We start from the raw sequence: 14621 nt of genomic DNA, 5'->3' as shown, positions 1-14621 counted from the left end.
AGATGTATGCATTAAGGGACAAGGAAGGCAAGGTCACAAATATATGGATAGAATAGTTGAGGTAGCGGAAGAGTTCTACAGAGATCTGTACAGCAGCCGAGACAGTCAGGATGATAACGTAAGAAGCAGTAATAGCGCAGAGGAATCTGACATCCCACCAGTATTGGCAGGAGAAGTAAAGAAAGCCCTAAAGGGAATGCAAAGAGGCAAAGCAGCTGGTGAGGATCAGGTAACATCAGACCTGTTGAAAGACGGTGGAGAGATTATGTTAGAAAAACTGGCCACCCTGTATACGAAGTGTCTCTCGACGGGGAGGATACCAGAATTTTGGAAGAATGCCAACATCATCTTGATCCATAAGAAAGGGGACGTCAAGGACCTGAAAAATTACAGGCCCATAAGCTTACTGTCCGTTGTCTACAAGCTATTTACAAAAGTAATTGCTAACAGAATTAATACGACATTGGAGTTCAATCAACCAAGGGACCAGGCAGGATTTCGTACAGGATTCTCAACAATAGACCATATTCATACTATCAATCAGGTGATAGAGAAATGCGCGGAATACAACCAACCCCTATACATAGCCTTCATAGATTACGAGAAGGCATTTGATTCGGTGGAGACATCAGCAGTCATGCAGGCACTGCGGAATCAAGGCATCGACGAAGCCTATATAAACATAATGGAAGAAATCTACAGCGGATCCACAGCCACTATAGTCCTCCATAAAGAAAGCGACAGAATCCCAATAAAGAAGGGCGTACGGCAGGGAGACACGATCTCTCCAATGTTATTCACCGCGTGTTTACAGGAGGTTTTCAGGGCCCTAGATTGGGAAGAATTAGGGATAAGAGTAAATGGAGAGTATCTCAGTAACCTGCGATTCGCTGATGACATTGCATTGATGAGTAACGCGGGAGACGAATTACAGCTCATGATTACTGAACTGGATACGGAAGTAGAAGAGTAGGTCTGAAAATTAATATGCATAAAACTAAAGTAATGTGGAACAATCTTGGCAGAGAACAGCGCTTTGCGATAGGTGGCGAGACACTGGAAGTTGTAAAGGAGTACGTCTACTTAGGACAGGTAGTAACCGCGGAGCCAAACCATGAAAGTGAAATAACTAGAAGAATAAGGATGGGATGGGGCTCATTCGGCAAGCATTATCAAATCATGAACGGTAATTTACCACTATCCCTCAAGAGGAAGGTATATAACAGCTGCATCTTACCGGTACTTACCTACGCAGCAGAAACCTGGAGACTTACAAAGAGGGTTCAACTTAAATTGACGACGACGCAGCGAGCGATGGAAAGGAAAATGATAGGTGTAACCTTAAGAGACAGGAAGAGAGCAGAGTGGGTCAGGGAACGAACGGGAGTTAAGGACATCATAGTTGAAATCAAGAAGAAGAAATGGATATGGGCTGGGCACGTAGCACGTCGGCAGGATAACCGGTGGCCATTAAGGGGGGACGTGGGGATCGTTTGTAACTTTTTAGTTTCTTGTTCTAGGTTGATGAAATTTGGCATACACACTAGAAATCACATTAAAGAGATAAATATAAATTTTCGTTAAGATATCTTTGTTAGTTTTCATTTTATAAAAAATCTCAAGTTTCTAGTTCGTGGAAAGCCTGGCACAGTGATGAAACATGCTAAGGTGTTGGAATAACTTTGTATGTGTGCTTACATATTGCTTGTACTCGAACACAGTGCCAGATTTTTTTTTTACTGCCCTAAAAATTTTTTGCTGGGCATTACTTGCATATGGATGTGCTTCAGCAAGTTGTGTCATTCGGTAATTGTGAAATTAAAAATAAATGGAAGTCTAAACTAAAATTTTAAGACTGTCATGAAGTATGGCACAGTCTATGAATGAGAATAAAACAAACGGAATGAAAATCGGTACAGCCATAGTCGTGCATTGCTTTCCACGAGCGGGGTGGTTGACAAAAAAAAACACATCTGAGAAAATCGCTTTTGAAGTTTTGGAAATGTTGCACCTTTATTAAAAAGCCCCAGGGCTATAGTATTTGGCATCATTGCCAAGACACATCTTCTTGGATCTCTGTCCCTTGGTCGGTTCACTTTTTCGTGCTCTTCTGAGACGCAGGCGATCTTTTTCTTGTGCCCTCTGGAGGGCAATGGCACCAGGACGTACACCCAGTGCGGCACAGCTTTCTGAGTACATCCATACGCATCCTGAATTGTACTTTAATATTGCCTCATTTACCGCTGTCTCGACAGCAAAAAGTGAGGCATGTTGGTCCTTGGATAGAAGTGACCAAATCACAGAATGCAAGCTTTCAGCTGCATTCTGTGTTTTGCCCCCTTTACACCGCTCAAGCAGCTGTGTATCTGCAAGGCGTTCATACACAGGCAACAGGGCTTGGGCAACTCTGCCTGAAATCTTGTACTTGTGGGGTGGTTGTGCACCTGTCACGTATCTCGGGAGCGCTTGCAATGTGTGATGGAGTTGGGAGAGAGAGCGAGGCCGGAGATCGTGGCGTCACTGCAAACAAATCTTTATCACCCAACACGGCAAACAAGAAGTTAACACCAAAAATTAATTACCACACTAAAAATTTACAATTAGGAGTAACATATTCAAAAACGTCCAGCGGTACAACTGAATACAACAAGCACTCCTAACTAAGTTCGGCTCTACTGGCCCGAAAGTCTGGCCACTATGGCGTCTCGGTCTAGCTACGCAGCTACGCGAGTAGAACGTTCTTACTTCGCGTGAGTCCGTCGCCTCGCTTCCGTGCCAAAGTCGACGCTGAGTCCCGTCGACGCTGCTCCTCGCCGTCTGGGAGTCGCCGTCGTCGAAGCTGCCGCCTCGCTAGTCGTCCTCGTCGCTGACCCGTCGGTCTTTCTTCGAGAACGTCGTCTCGTCCGGTTAGGCCTAACCCTCGGCCTATCCTCTTGGTGCCACCAGGTCAAACTGCCGAAGTGGCTCTCCGGTGATTGCCGGCGGGTTGCCGTCTCGTCGAGCTGTGGTAGTGCCGTAGGTGCCCTCCGAACTGCTGAATGAGGCTGCTGCAAGCCCGGGGAGCCTCACTTGGATAGCACCAAGGTCGACGGCCACCCTCCCGAGCTTCTCGTGCTGCTGCCCCCAGAACGGAGCCCTACTGCTCTCGTCGCGGGTGCGACGCTGGCTTGCAACACCTTGCTTCTTGACGACTCCAACGAACAATGACTGCTTGATCCTCTGGGGTTCCGCACCTCAGTTCGGGTCGCGTGGCACGCGCCTTCCTCCGGCCAATGGCTTGCGTCGACGTGGCGGGGGTGCACACCATCGGGTATTTTTCCATTCCCCGCACACCATCGACGCCTTGCGCTGTCCGGCGCGCGCCCCGTGCCCCTTTACTCATGACAGCACCTCCTTTTGCCTCTGCGACTCTGTGCGTACACCAGCTCGAAGGGCCAGGGGGGCATAGCTCATGGTGGGGACTCTCATCGGTGGATGTGACATGATAGTATGTCGCCATCACGGCCTTGCGCATTGCAGCAACATCGTTGCTGTTGTTGCGGAGGGCTTGTCCATAGTAGTTCGTGAGCCTCTTGATGAGGTCTTGAGTAAGGCCTCCTTTTCCGCCTAGTGGCTCCCCTTTTCTTGCTTTGGTGACAAGAGAGCGGAGCGCAGTCCCCATCCTCTTCTTCACATGGTTTATACAAGCTTCCTTAGTTATTTGGATAAAACCATATGGTTGCTCCTCACTCAACGCCTGAAAAACTCTGCTTTCTCCATCACAAACCACACTGCAGTATCTTAGACCATTCTTGGTCAATGACCGGCCAAAAAGCTGCAGTGCGGCCTCCACCTCCATGCGACCAGATCCAACATCTGTGTTTTTTTGGCACTGATGGTGCTGCCTCCACTGGGGATACGCAGGGTCATTCTCTGCTGGTCCCAGACGGCACCCGAGGCAGAAATTCGAGAGGACAACTCTGTCGAGCACAAGCCCCGTATGGAATTCTGTTATGCACCCTACTCCAATATGCGACTGATGACCACGCGTCATCCAGGTGCCGTCGAAGACAACAGTAACATTTTTAGAAAAACCAGTGTCCATCTCTCTGTATACTCTTTTCACAGCAACAACCGCATCTGCAAATACCTTGTCTGAAGCCACCTCAGCTGCAGGCTTGAACAACTGTTTCAAATGGCCTTGGTAGGTCTTGTGATGCAAGCCTCGGTGAGAAACGTTCATGGTGGCCCACAAGTCATTTAGAGCAGTTTGTCCCTTGCCAATGGTTTTTATTGCTTGCATTGAGCGAATGTTCACGTCAAACACTCTGGAGTCGTCCTTCGTTTGAGAGGACCAGTGGGAGGATATGCTGCCGCAAGCACTGCATGACAGCACCATTTTCACTGCAAGACCCAGCCTCGTTTCATAATTCACGCCCACAGAATTCTTTCGGCATTTCGGACACAGTGTGTCAGCGAGCATTGCGTTGATGGTAGCAGCTTGCATTAGAATAAATTCATCCTCGGGTGTCCCAGAAGTGCCATCTTCACATTGCTGGCCCACCAGAGACAGCTTCCGCCGAGTAGCGGACACCGCGCGGAGCGATTCGCTAACGCGTGACGCTTGCGCCTCCACGGTTCCCGCTGGCACATAACGAGTCTCCAAGCGCGCCTGAATGGTGCGATGCTCAGTTGACGACGTTGCGTAACTTGTAGATGCAGTGGCACACGATGAATCGTCGAAGCTCATCGACGTTCGGGGATCGCTCGTAGGGCGCACTTCCGAAGGCTTTGCCGGCGACGGCGACCTTTGATCCGAGCGGCAGTCGGCGATTTCATCTCGGCGCTCGGCTGGCGGCGTTGAGCAATTTGTCGAAGCATTCGCACACAGTGAATCGTCGTTCACGTCGAAGCTTGTCGACGGTCGAGGATCGCTCGTAGATAACGGGCGCACTTCCGCAGACTTTGACGGCGCCCTTTCGTCCGAACGGCAGACGGCGATTTTATCTCGGCTGCACGAGCGAGCGCCTTCGCGTCGAACGTCCGGGGTCGCGGTACACGCGGAAGCATTGGATGCGTCCTCCCTTGAACGTGTTGCGTGATTATCACCACACAACAGCGTTATCGATGTTGTCACAATGGATTCACCGCTGGGTTCTTGGGGGTAGTGTGGTGCGCGGCAGCTTGGAGTGTTTTCCACGTGCTCCGTTGATGCCAGTGCAGTCGTCGGAGATTCCGCTAACCGCCGTCTCTTTTTCGCCGTAGGAGGCTTCCGCTTTCGTTTTCCAAACGCGTGAGTCGTTGCGAACTTCTTCTTGAACGAGCGAGATTCCATAACTGCGTGAGTGAACAAGTGCTAAAAGCGTGCGCGAAACGTGGTTTGTGATGCAGACGACTGCGGCGGCTACTCTTCTCTTGGTGTGACAGCGGCCAATGGGGAGCCTCCTTGCAGCGCGCCAGCCAATCGGAGGCCCGCTTTCACAAAATGGCGCTTCGAGTGCCCGTATGACCATGTGCTCCTTTTTTGCTTTTTGTGGGTTTTCTCCTCGCCGGTGACGTTTGAAACGCGTGAAAGCGGGAAGGCGAAGCATCGACGGTCCGAAGCCTACCAAGATGGCGGCGATCGGTGGCGCGAAAGACGAACAATTGCTTCGCGAACATCGGTGTTTTTTCGCGATTTTGAGCCGCTTTTTCGCCGAACGCGCTGACAAACTTATTTTTTTCGAGCATTTAGAGTAGGTTTTCAGCGAAATAGTTTTGGTACAGCATAGAATAGGCATTGCAGATGCCGAATTGCGTAATTTCCGAAAATCGATTTTTTTCGAGGTTTTCGCGATCTGATCCCCGCGTCCCCCCTTAAGGGTAACTGACTGGATTCCAAGAGATGGCAAATGCGTGAGGGGGAGACAGAAAATTGATGGGTAGATGAGATTAGGAAGTTTGTAGGTATAACGCGGCAGCAGAAAGCACAAGACCGGGTTGATTGGCGGAACATGGGAGAGGCCTTTGCCCTGCAGTGGGCGTAGACAGGCTGATGATGATGATGATGGTGAATTTGAGGGAATGAGACGGCATTGGCATAGCAGTCAAAGGAGCACTTGTCACAGTAGTGAGCCCCACCAAGCGCATGCGGCCAAGCCTAGGAGAAGAAAGCGCATTATGCAACCTCATCACCAGGAAGCACAAGCATCACCTATTGCACTACAGCACAACTACACTGACCTTGTCCTGTACCGAGTTTCATGCTAACGTCATGTGATGAAAACCAGCTTAGCCAAAACCAGTCTGACTCACAAGGTTGGCACAATATAGTGGCTTTCACTCACAGGTTAACATCATGCTTCATCAGGCGCATACGGGCATCTCTGGGCCAGCACTTCTTGTTGTTGTACCCAACAATGTTCTCATTGTTTGGGTCAGGGTGCTCTGTCAGGTAGCGCTGGATCAGGTCTCTAGCTTCCTCAGCAGTGAACCTGTAATGAACAAGAGTTGAAGAACCACATCAATTAAGGTGTCTCAATGCATAACACCAACAGTCAAGCTCAATTATAAGGCATGGCCAAAGCGAGTTGGAGGAGTAAAATACAGTGGAACCTTTATATGCGACATCGAAGGGACCATGCAAAAACATTATAAAATGCAGGCATCGTATATAAAGAAAATTAAGAGGAGGCATGTACGCCGTCCCTGGGCGAGAGGAGCCCGTGCGTATTGTTGCCGCGAAGTAGCACGTCACCGGACAAGTAGTTCCCCGGAACCACAATGGAGGCCTGGACGCCGTCCGCTGGTGGTGGGATGGATGCTTGCCGCGGTGGTCTACTTGCGGGTTCCATCAGCGAGGAAGCGTGACGGCGTTCCTCTGGAAGACGCGTTGCCTCAAGCTAACAGCTGGGGTTCGCCGAAGTCTTTCGACGACTGCGCCATTGTAAGGAACAGAGACGGACACAGCACCCGATCCTGGGCTAGCTGTTCTATTGTCTGCCCTCTTCTTCCTCTGCCTCGATCTCCCTGCCCGCGCGCCCGAACATCGGAGTCTTTGTCATCACAGAATATAGGTAGTGATGCTATGTGGTACTAGAATGGGGCAGTGTGTCGTCTAGCACCGAAAACGTGGCACTGTTTGCGATAACGGCCTACGGTGCTAGAGCACACTAGACTACTGTGTCGCCATCTGTTGCTGCACCCTTCACGGCAAGCGGAGACAGAAAGCCTCCGAGATCTGTAGTTGTAGTTGCCGCGCTGGTCGTGCGTATACGTGGGAAACTTGATGATTGCTCCAGTCTTTTTCTCATAACACGCTAGTGAATTTCTGTGTGTGCACGGCAGACTCTGTGTTTGCAAAAGCCTGATGCATTGTAGTTCTTGTAGACCGACTGGAATTTCCGGGCTCATTCACGTAGGATACATCATACAGCCCGAATACATTGCGGAGCATTTATAGCTGCATTCCTGCACTTTGGCACTCCTTTGAGGAGTAAAATGTCAAAGTAAAATGGAGCAGCATTCGTCATGAGTGTTATATTTTTTCTATCGAAAACCTTGCGACCCCTCTCCAAGCAGGTGAGGGGTCTTCGTGGAACTCACGTGATTCTGTTAATAATATCCTTCCAGACCTCCTTTTGTGTTTCGTCCCATAACTTCAAGCTAGTGTGATAGCTAGACAGGCGTATATATACATGGAATAAATAGCGAAATGCTTTCTTACGCCTCCTGCAATCAAAACGGTCAGCATAGAGACGATCCAGGACACTGTTTTGCGATAGAAAGTGTTCAAGCTCAGACGACACAGAAGCAGCTTTATTTATTGCAATAATGCATCCAAATGTGTTGAAGTGTTTAAATGTTGCAAATAATGTAAGTGTCAATCGTGTTAAGAGATATTTTACTCAAGAACTGCAGCAAGTTTCGCAGTGCAGATTTAATTTTCGCACACCGGGCACACCATTGTTGGTATGCCCATTTCCAGTGCATGAAACGTCGTCAACCATCACCTCCTCGAGTGGGACTGAGCTTGTTGGTATGGCTTCACGACTGCGAAAAGTGAAAAAATGAGGACACAGAAAGAATGAAACAAAGAGGACCAAGCACTGACTTGTCTCAGTCTTAACTGCAATGGCAGTCTGGCCACACTGGCCTCGCAGTCGATGTATCTGTAATGGAGCGTCCTTACTTTTGTCTGGTCGGCACGATGCCTATGTCGATCTTTGTCGTCCGTGTTACATCACGCTTGCCATCGACGCTCTCGACAAGGTCCTGCAGTTGTGATTGCTCAGAAGCAATTGGACGACCCACTTGATGCCAATTTCCCTGTCGTCGTCATGTCAGTCAGTGAAATTGAGGAAGGGTTAGGCCTAGCAGCCTCCTCAGATCCCTTCTTCGAACTGTGTCTGTGGCTTAAGTGATGACGTGGCAGTGTGGGGACGGTACTGTGGGTCCAAGCCGTTCAGCTGCCAAGATGGAGCGTTGCAGGTGCTTCAGGAACCGTTGTGACAAGGATGCTGCGACTGCGTGGTAGCCTCACCCAGTCGTTGTGAAGACCGATGTGTACACTACGGACTCTAGGTGCTGCACCTCTGGACCCGGCGCCCACTGCTCTCGTCGCATGTGACACGCTGGCTTCTTCTACCTTCTTCAAATGGTGCCCCAACAATACCCGCTCTCTCTCCTTGGGTTTTTCACCACAGCTCGAGTCGCGTGCCGCGAACCCTCCTCCGACGAATCGCGTACGTGGACATGGCAGAGGTGCATACCATTGAGGAATTTTCCACCCCTCACATAACATCGCGCGTATCATCAAACTTTCCATCGTTCAGTACATGATTCATGCCCCTTGCTCATGACATGGTGCAACAGACTAGAGTGAGTGACTGTCACTGATCTCGGAGGCGTGTGCGATGGAGATAGATTGAGAAGGTGCAGGTTGGCACAGCAAACATAATTTAATTGCACACAGGGAAACTATAAGAAAACACTCAAATAACTAACAGTGAAAATCTTATAAACACAAAAGGAATATGCGAAAGTCAACCAACACAATTCTCAGTACTTTCAAACCTACGACTAGCGTCGATACTAGAGTGTCTGGCCACGTAGGCCTCGCCGTCGAATCGTAGTCTGGACGGAACACGCTTACTTGGTTCCGTCAAACTCCATAAGTCCCGTCTCCGTGGGGTTGGATCCGCAGTAGATGTATCCGACAATCCTCTGCAATCGTCGCTCCGATACGTGGCGGTTAGCCACGCTGCCGTAAGCCTTCTCCCAGTCGCTGCCATAGCAAGGCGTCTCTGTCGCTTAGGCCTAAGTACGAGCTCGGACCACCCTGCTGTACATGATGACGTGGCGTCCCGGGGATTGTTGCTGGCCGAAGTTTAAAGGGTGACTGCTGCTGGTGCGTCCGGAATTGCTGCAAGGTGCTGCAGCACCTCCGAGGAACCTCGCCCGAGCGTCTTTGAGGTCAACGGCCACGCCACGGAGTGCCAGCGTCACGGCCTCCAGAATCGAACGCCCGCTGCCTTCCCGTTGAGAGAACGTAGCTGCCAATGCGACCTTCTTCTCCAGTAGCCACGTAAACAATGCCAGCTCATCGAACTGCTGCCTTCGTTTACGGCTCGTGTCACGCGCATCGCGCCGTGTGCTACCCTGCACGCGCTCGTGCCTGTTCCGCGTGCTTCTCCTCCTACTTCATAGTCTTTGTCGTCCATACGTCCTCTCCTTACTAATGACAGTAGCCTTGGACGCACGTGGTGGATTCACTGTCTGCAACAATTTTTAGTTTTACTGCATGCCAAACAATATGTTACTTCTCATACCCATCTCATAGAAGTACTACCATGGAAAGGTGTTGGTGTGTGGTCATTTTTTAACATTTTTCTAATCTAAGCACCCCCCCCCCCCTCCCTTCACATTTAGTACAGTTGAAAGTAGACCTGTGCACCGCCACCGCCTGTTTTTGCCCACACCGCTCGAGCCGCCGCCGAAGTCCCGGGAGTGATCACACCGCCGTGCAAAAATTGCATTGCACCGCCGTTACCCTTTTCTTTTAAACCGAACTGGCAATCGGGACACAGAATGCATCACTTCACCGGGGGAGCTCTTCTCGATGTGTCTATGTAATGCACTATCCATTTCAGACGACACTGATTGGCAGGAGCTCTGCGAGCAGCGCGCGCTCTGTTTCCAGTTTTCTTTTGCAATGTCATTTTGACGTCACGAAGCTTTCACAACTCTCGACAAAAATGAGCAGGACGGAATGTGCTTCAGCCATGCAGAAAAAAAAAACAGATAGCTGAGCTAGTTGTTAAGTATTGATGTTAAAAAGACAGGACGTGCAAACACGGACACAAGAGAGAAGTCAAGAGAGCGAACAGTTATTTCTCACATAGACCACCACGAGCACCTGATTGATAGGTATTGCCTCTTGCCTCGGAATGCGCAGATAAGTATTAAATGCGAAGCACTTCCTAGTGAACCTCAGGCAGATTGGCCGTTTCAATCTACGTATCTATCTAGCTAGCCATCTACGTCTGGGCGCTCTGGTGGTCGTCTCCATAACTTGTAATATACCAAAATTGGCATAGCAGGGGATCAGTGTATGATGAACACCATTCACTGGTCGTGACATGAATAACGCAAAACGCCTGTCGCGTATGTCATGAAATCATTTCCCTCAGTCACGTGTGGCACATACCCGCATACCACAGTTCATGTTATGCGGGTATGCGCCACAGGTGATTCACAGTCTCAATCAACACATTAACGGCGAACATACGCATTCAAACACAAGGCAAGTGAGGGAGCTGAAGACAGAACACCCATGGTAGATGCTCGACTACCGTCCACTCGTCCACATTGTCCGCCAGAATGACGCTGCGTTCACTTCATTTCATGTGAGGCTGGGTGATGGCCTCATGCTGACCGAAGATGACGCAAGACTGATTGAGAGCCGCTTTGGGACACGCAAAGAAGACGCCGTCAAGTGCCCTGACGGCATACGGCTATACAGTAAGCCCTCGTTAACTCGAAGTCGTCAAATCCAAGGAAAATTTCGAGATAAGCGGTATTTCGAGTTAAGCACAACGCCGAAAATGTTTGCCCAGGTCACTGTAAAAGAAAAGCCAGTGCTGCCAGGAAAAGCTCCACTGCACGAGACAGGTACCGTAGTAAAGGCACGAGAATTCAGAGGGAAAAATATTTATTACCGAGGACCAAAAAACTGCGTGATGCTCGCCTGTTTCGTGTTCGCGTTCAAGAAAGGCGTTCTCCAGTTGCTCAACACATCGCATGAGCCATTGGTCGCCTCCGCTGCAATAGACCTTGTTGGGGAGCAAGCGCAGCACGTTATGTGTTTCTGTCGTCGTTGGCACTTCTCAAGGCAGCTTTGCCGTGTTGAATACGATTCAAGCGCGAGCAGTGCGACGAGGCGGTGTATCGGAGTGTGGGTCGAAACCCATCTCAGCTGTCATTCGTTCCAAACGCGCACGCAGGTTTGCGTCCATGGTTGGCAGAGCGATGAAAACACTACGGCAGATCGAGGTGCACACCCAACATTGCCAAACCAACTCACAGTTTTCAAGCACGCGCGATACACGGTGCGATGGAGACGATGTCCACGCAAGCCGACCGGAAGTGGCGCCACAGACCACGTGGTTGCGCCGAGACGCCAGAGAGAAAAAAATGAAAAAAAAAAAAAAAATCCCGCCGGCGCTGATGTAACTCTTCGGCACCTGCTCGCACCTCCATCCTCCCTCCCTTCACGCCCCCCGCGCAGCTTTCCACGCGCTCACGGCGTTGAGTGGAGGAAGAAAGCTGCAGAACGTGATCTCTATAATTTGGTAACAGCACTTAGACTTGATGGATTCGAAAAATTTTTGCAGCCTATGACTGGTGAAGAGTTATATGTCAATAATGAGACTATTCCAATATAACTAAGAAAGGTGTTGCAGGGCCCCTTTAAGAAAGCCTTTAGCTTGGAGGCTCCTATCTAAATGGGTAGAGTGGAAAAATATAACTCGACAACCCTTCTATAAAAATCGATAGTTTGCTGCAACAAAAATTGTTAAATATGGTGAATGTAGAAGCAGCATTTTCACGACTCAGAATGAGGACTCTGTAGTTGGCCCTAACTAACTCTTTCAAAAAATGTAAAAGAACTTAAAAAACTGGTTACATAGAAAAAGTTGCCATTTTGGCAGGTATGGCAATGGAAGTGTAGAATTTCAGTGACTTTGCAGACATACCTGAAGAATACATGTATGCGGTCAATGTAGCGCGAGTAGAGGCGCACCGGATGTGCTGTCTCCGTGGCCACGTCCTGGAACGAGAGGAAGTCGTTGGGCACTTGCGGGGGCCCCGCCATCTCAGACGCTCGCTGCAAGCCCAGCACGAGCAAGTCCAGCACTAGGCCGTAGTACTGGACGATAAAGGAGGAGAACTGCAGGCCCCGGATGATGCCATACGAGTTGGTGTGATTCATGTCCTTGTAGTTGATGATCACGTTGTTCTTGGCCGTCATGTAGTCGGCAATGTTGTGGTCCACAATGAGGCGCAGAAGCCGGTTGAGTAGTGTTAGGTCCATCTTCTCGTACATCTTCTCAAAGCGCGACTCAAGCATGACGTTGCACTCGCCCTCGGCAGTGTCCCACACATCCTGCAGGTTGTTGATGCCCTGGCACCACTTGTACACCAGCAGGGGTGGTGGCTCCGAATCGGCTGGCTTGATCCAGGGCGGAAAGAGGCGTCGCTTGTCTGCCTCATACCACAGATACTGGTCCAGGTAGGCATCTGTGATTTTCTCCAGGGGCTCCACATCATACACAGGAATCAGGTGGCTGTACAGGTCCATAAACTCTATGCCCACCTGGAATGGAGTTAAATCAGGTCACTGTCAAGCAGGGTGTCGGAATGAAATGTTTTTCGTTTTGGTTTTAGTTTCGTTCCACCGCAAAAAGTTCCGTTCAGTTTCTGTTCCAGAACAAAAAAAAATGTTCTTTAATGGTTCCTAACCATTTTTTTATGCAAACATTTCAAGTTAAAGTAATCATAAAAAACATTGGATTTGTGATATGATTACTTGCCCTCCTCTTAAGAAAGTGGGACAGGGTAAAGCACGTTCTTCAGAAGAGCGGAGGCAACTGTACCACAAATTCCTACCAACTAGCACAAACCGGTATACCCTTCAAAGTCATAGTATTTATTTTCTCAAAAGAGACCTTCAATTTTTTTTTAGCGGGCTCATTGCTTTGTGCCAAGGGACTGAGCACGATCTCAGAAGCAGCACGTCATGGAGTGTACTTTCTGACGTGCGAGAGCGCTATTCTGATTAAAAAGTTTGTCCCTCACTCTCTCTCACCAGAAAACTATCATCATCATGACCGAGTATGTGTCACAGAAATTTGCAAAATCGCCCTGCTCACTACTGGTCAACTGAAAATTAAGAAGGAAACAGCTAACCCAAGAAATGGCTGCGAAGCGACGGCGGCGAGCTGAAGCCCCGATTGCGCATAACGAAAGAAATAAAGATGGAGAAAGAGATAAATTCTAGAGTAAAAATTTTGGGGAGGGGCGAACCATGTAGGGAAGGGTGTTTCAGATCCACTAACGTGAAATCTATGGAGGGGTGAACGATGCAGTGTGCACCAGTGTTTCCCACAGCAAAATCACTAATGGGCAATGAGAGACAGGAGAAAGATTAGACACAGAGACTTGCAGTCCGCTTTTAGTTAAGGTGCAGGCTGCGAATCTTTATTGTTCAACTACACACAAGAGAAATCTCCCACCACCCCTACATTGCAGGTCAAGATCCAGTGCCTATATATACGCGGTGGCCGGTGAACGGTTGTTCAGCACGAGCAGTTGGTTTTTTCAATCAAGAAACTCGCTAGCAGACGCTGCCTGCATCGGCGTTATCTCTTGCGGGCGAGGATGTGTTCTCGTTCCTTAGGAGTTGGTAGTTCAGTGTTCATCGCAGAAAGAGCGTTTCCATAGTCAATGCGCACCGTTTGCTCTCTCTCACCCCACGGCGAGCACTGAGGCAGTGGCGCCCTCTCTTGTGCTCAAGCAAATGGACCGTCACGACAGCAGACGACGATGCACAATGCACGCCGAGACCCTAAGGTGCTTCGCCCCTAAAATCGCCAGGCCTGCGCGGAACACTCAGCACAGTCACAGCGAAAGCTGGAAGGGCGGCCTTTCTAGAGCCTGTTGTACACTCTCTTCGGGGGCCCTGCCACGGTGGTCTAGTGGTTATGGCGCTCGACTGCTGAACCAAAGGTCGCGGGATCGAATCTCGGCCGCCGCGGCTGTATTTTCAATGGAGGCGAAAATGTTTGAGGCTCGTGTCCTTAGATTTAGGTGCACATTAAAGAACCCCAGGTGGTCGAAATTTCCGGAGCCCTCCACTACGGCATCAATCGTAATCATATCGTGGTTTTGGGACGTTAAACCCCAGATATTATTAGACTCTCTTGGGGCAACTAATACAACTACACATGCAAGGTACCCACTACATCATAAATCATCGTAACTTTTCTGAAGTAGATAAGCACCCACTATGCCATTTTTCGTCATTCTTCGGAGAATCGTGGTACCCGCTACACATCTGTAAGGCATTATGTGCACTTTGTCCTGTGGCTGATGACGATGAA

The 14621-nt window shown here is 49.5% G+C and overlaps 1 protein-coding gene across 1 annotated transcript in view; it reads right to left on the bottom strand.

Annotated features, from left to right (window-relative positions):
* Positions 1 to 14621, bottom strand: part of LOC119389333 (pre-mRNA-processing-splicing factor 8) — a 619528-nt gene that overhangs the window by 224801 nt on the left and 380106 nt on the right. The window contains exons 17-18 of the mRNA XM_037656539.1: positions 12216 to 12835; positions 6306 to 6452 (exon numbers count right to left, since the gene is read on the bottom strand). Of these exons, the coding sequence (XP_037512467.1) occupies positions 6306 to 6452; positions 12216 to 12835 (767 nt within the window). The remainder of the gene's footprint in view (positions 1 to 6305; positions 6453 to 12215; positions 12836 to 14621) is intronic.

Source organism: Rhipicephalus sanguineus, chromosome 4, assembly GCF_013339695.2.
Source record: "Rhipicephalus sanguineus isolate Rsan-2018 chromosome 4, BIME_Rsan_1.4, whole genome shotgun sequence".
Classification (NCBI taxonomy): domain Eukaryota; kingdom Metazoa; phylum Arthropoda; class Arachnida; order Ixodida; family Ixodidae; genus Rhipicephalus; species Rhipicephalus sanguineus.
Note: the sequence above shows the minus strand (reverse complement) of the source record. Positions and strands in the feature narration are given on the sequence as shown.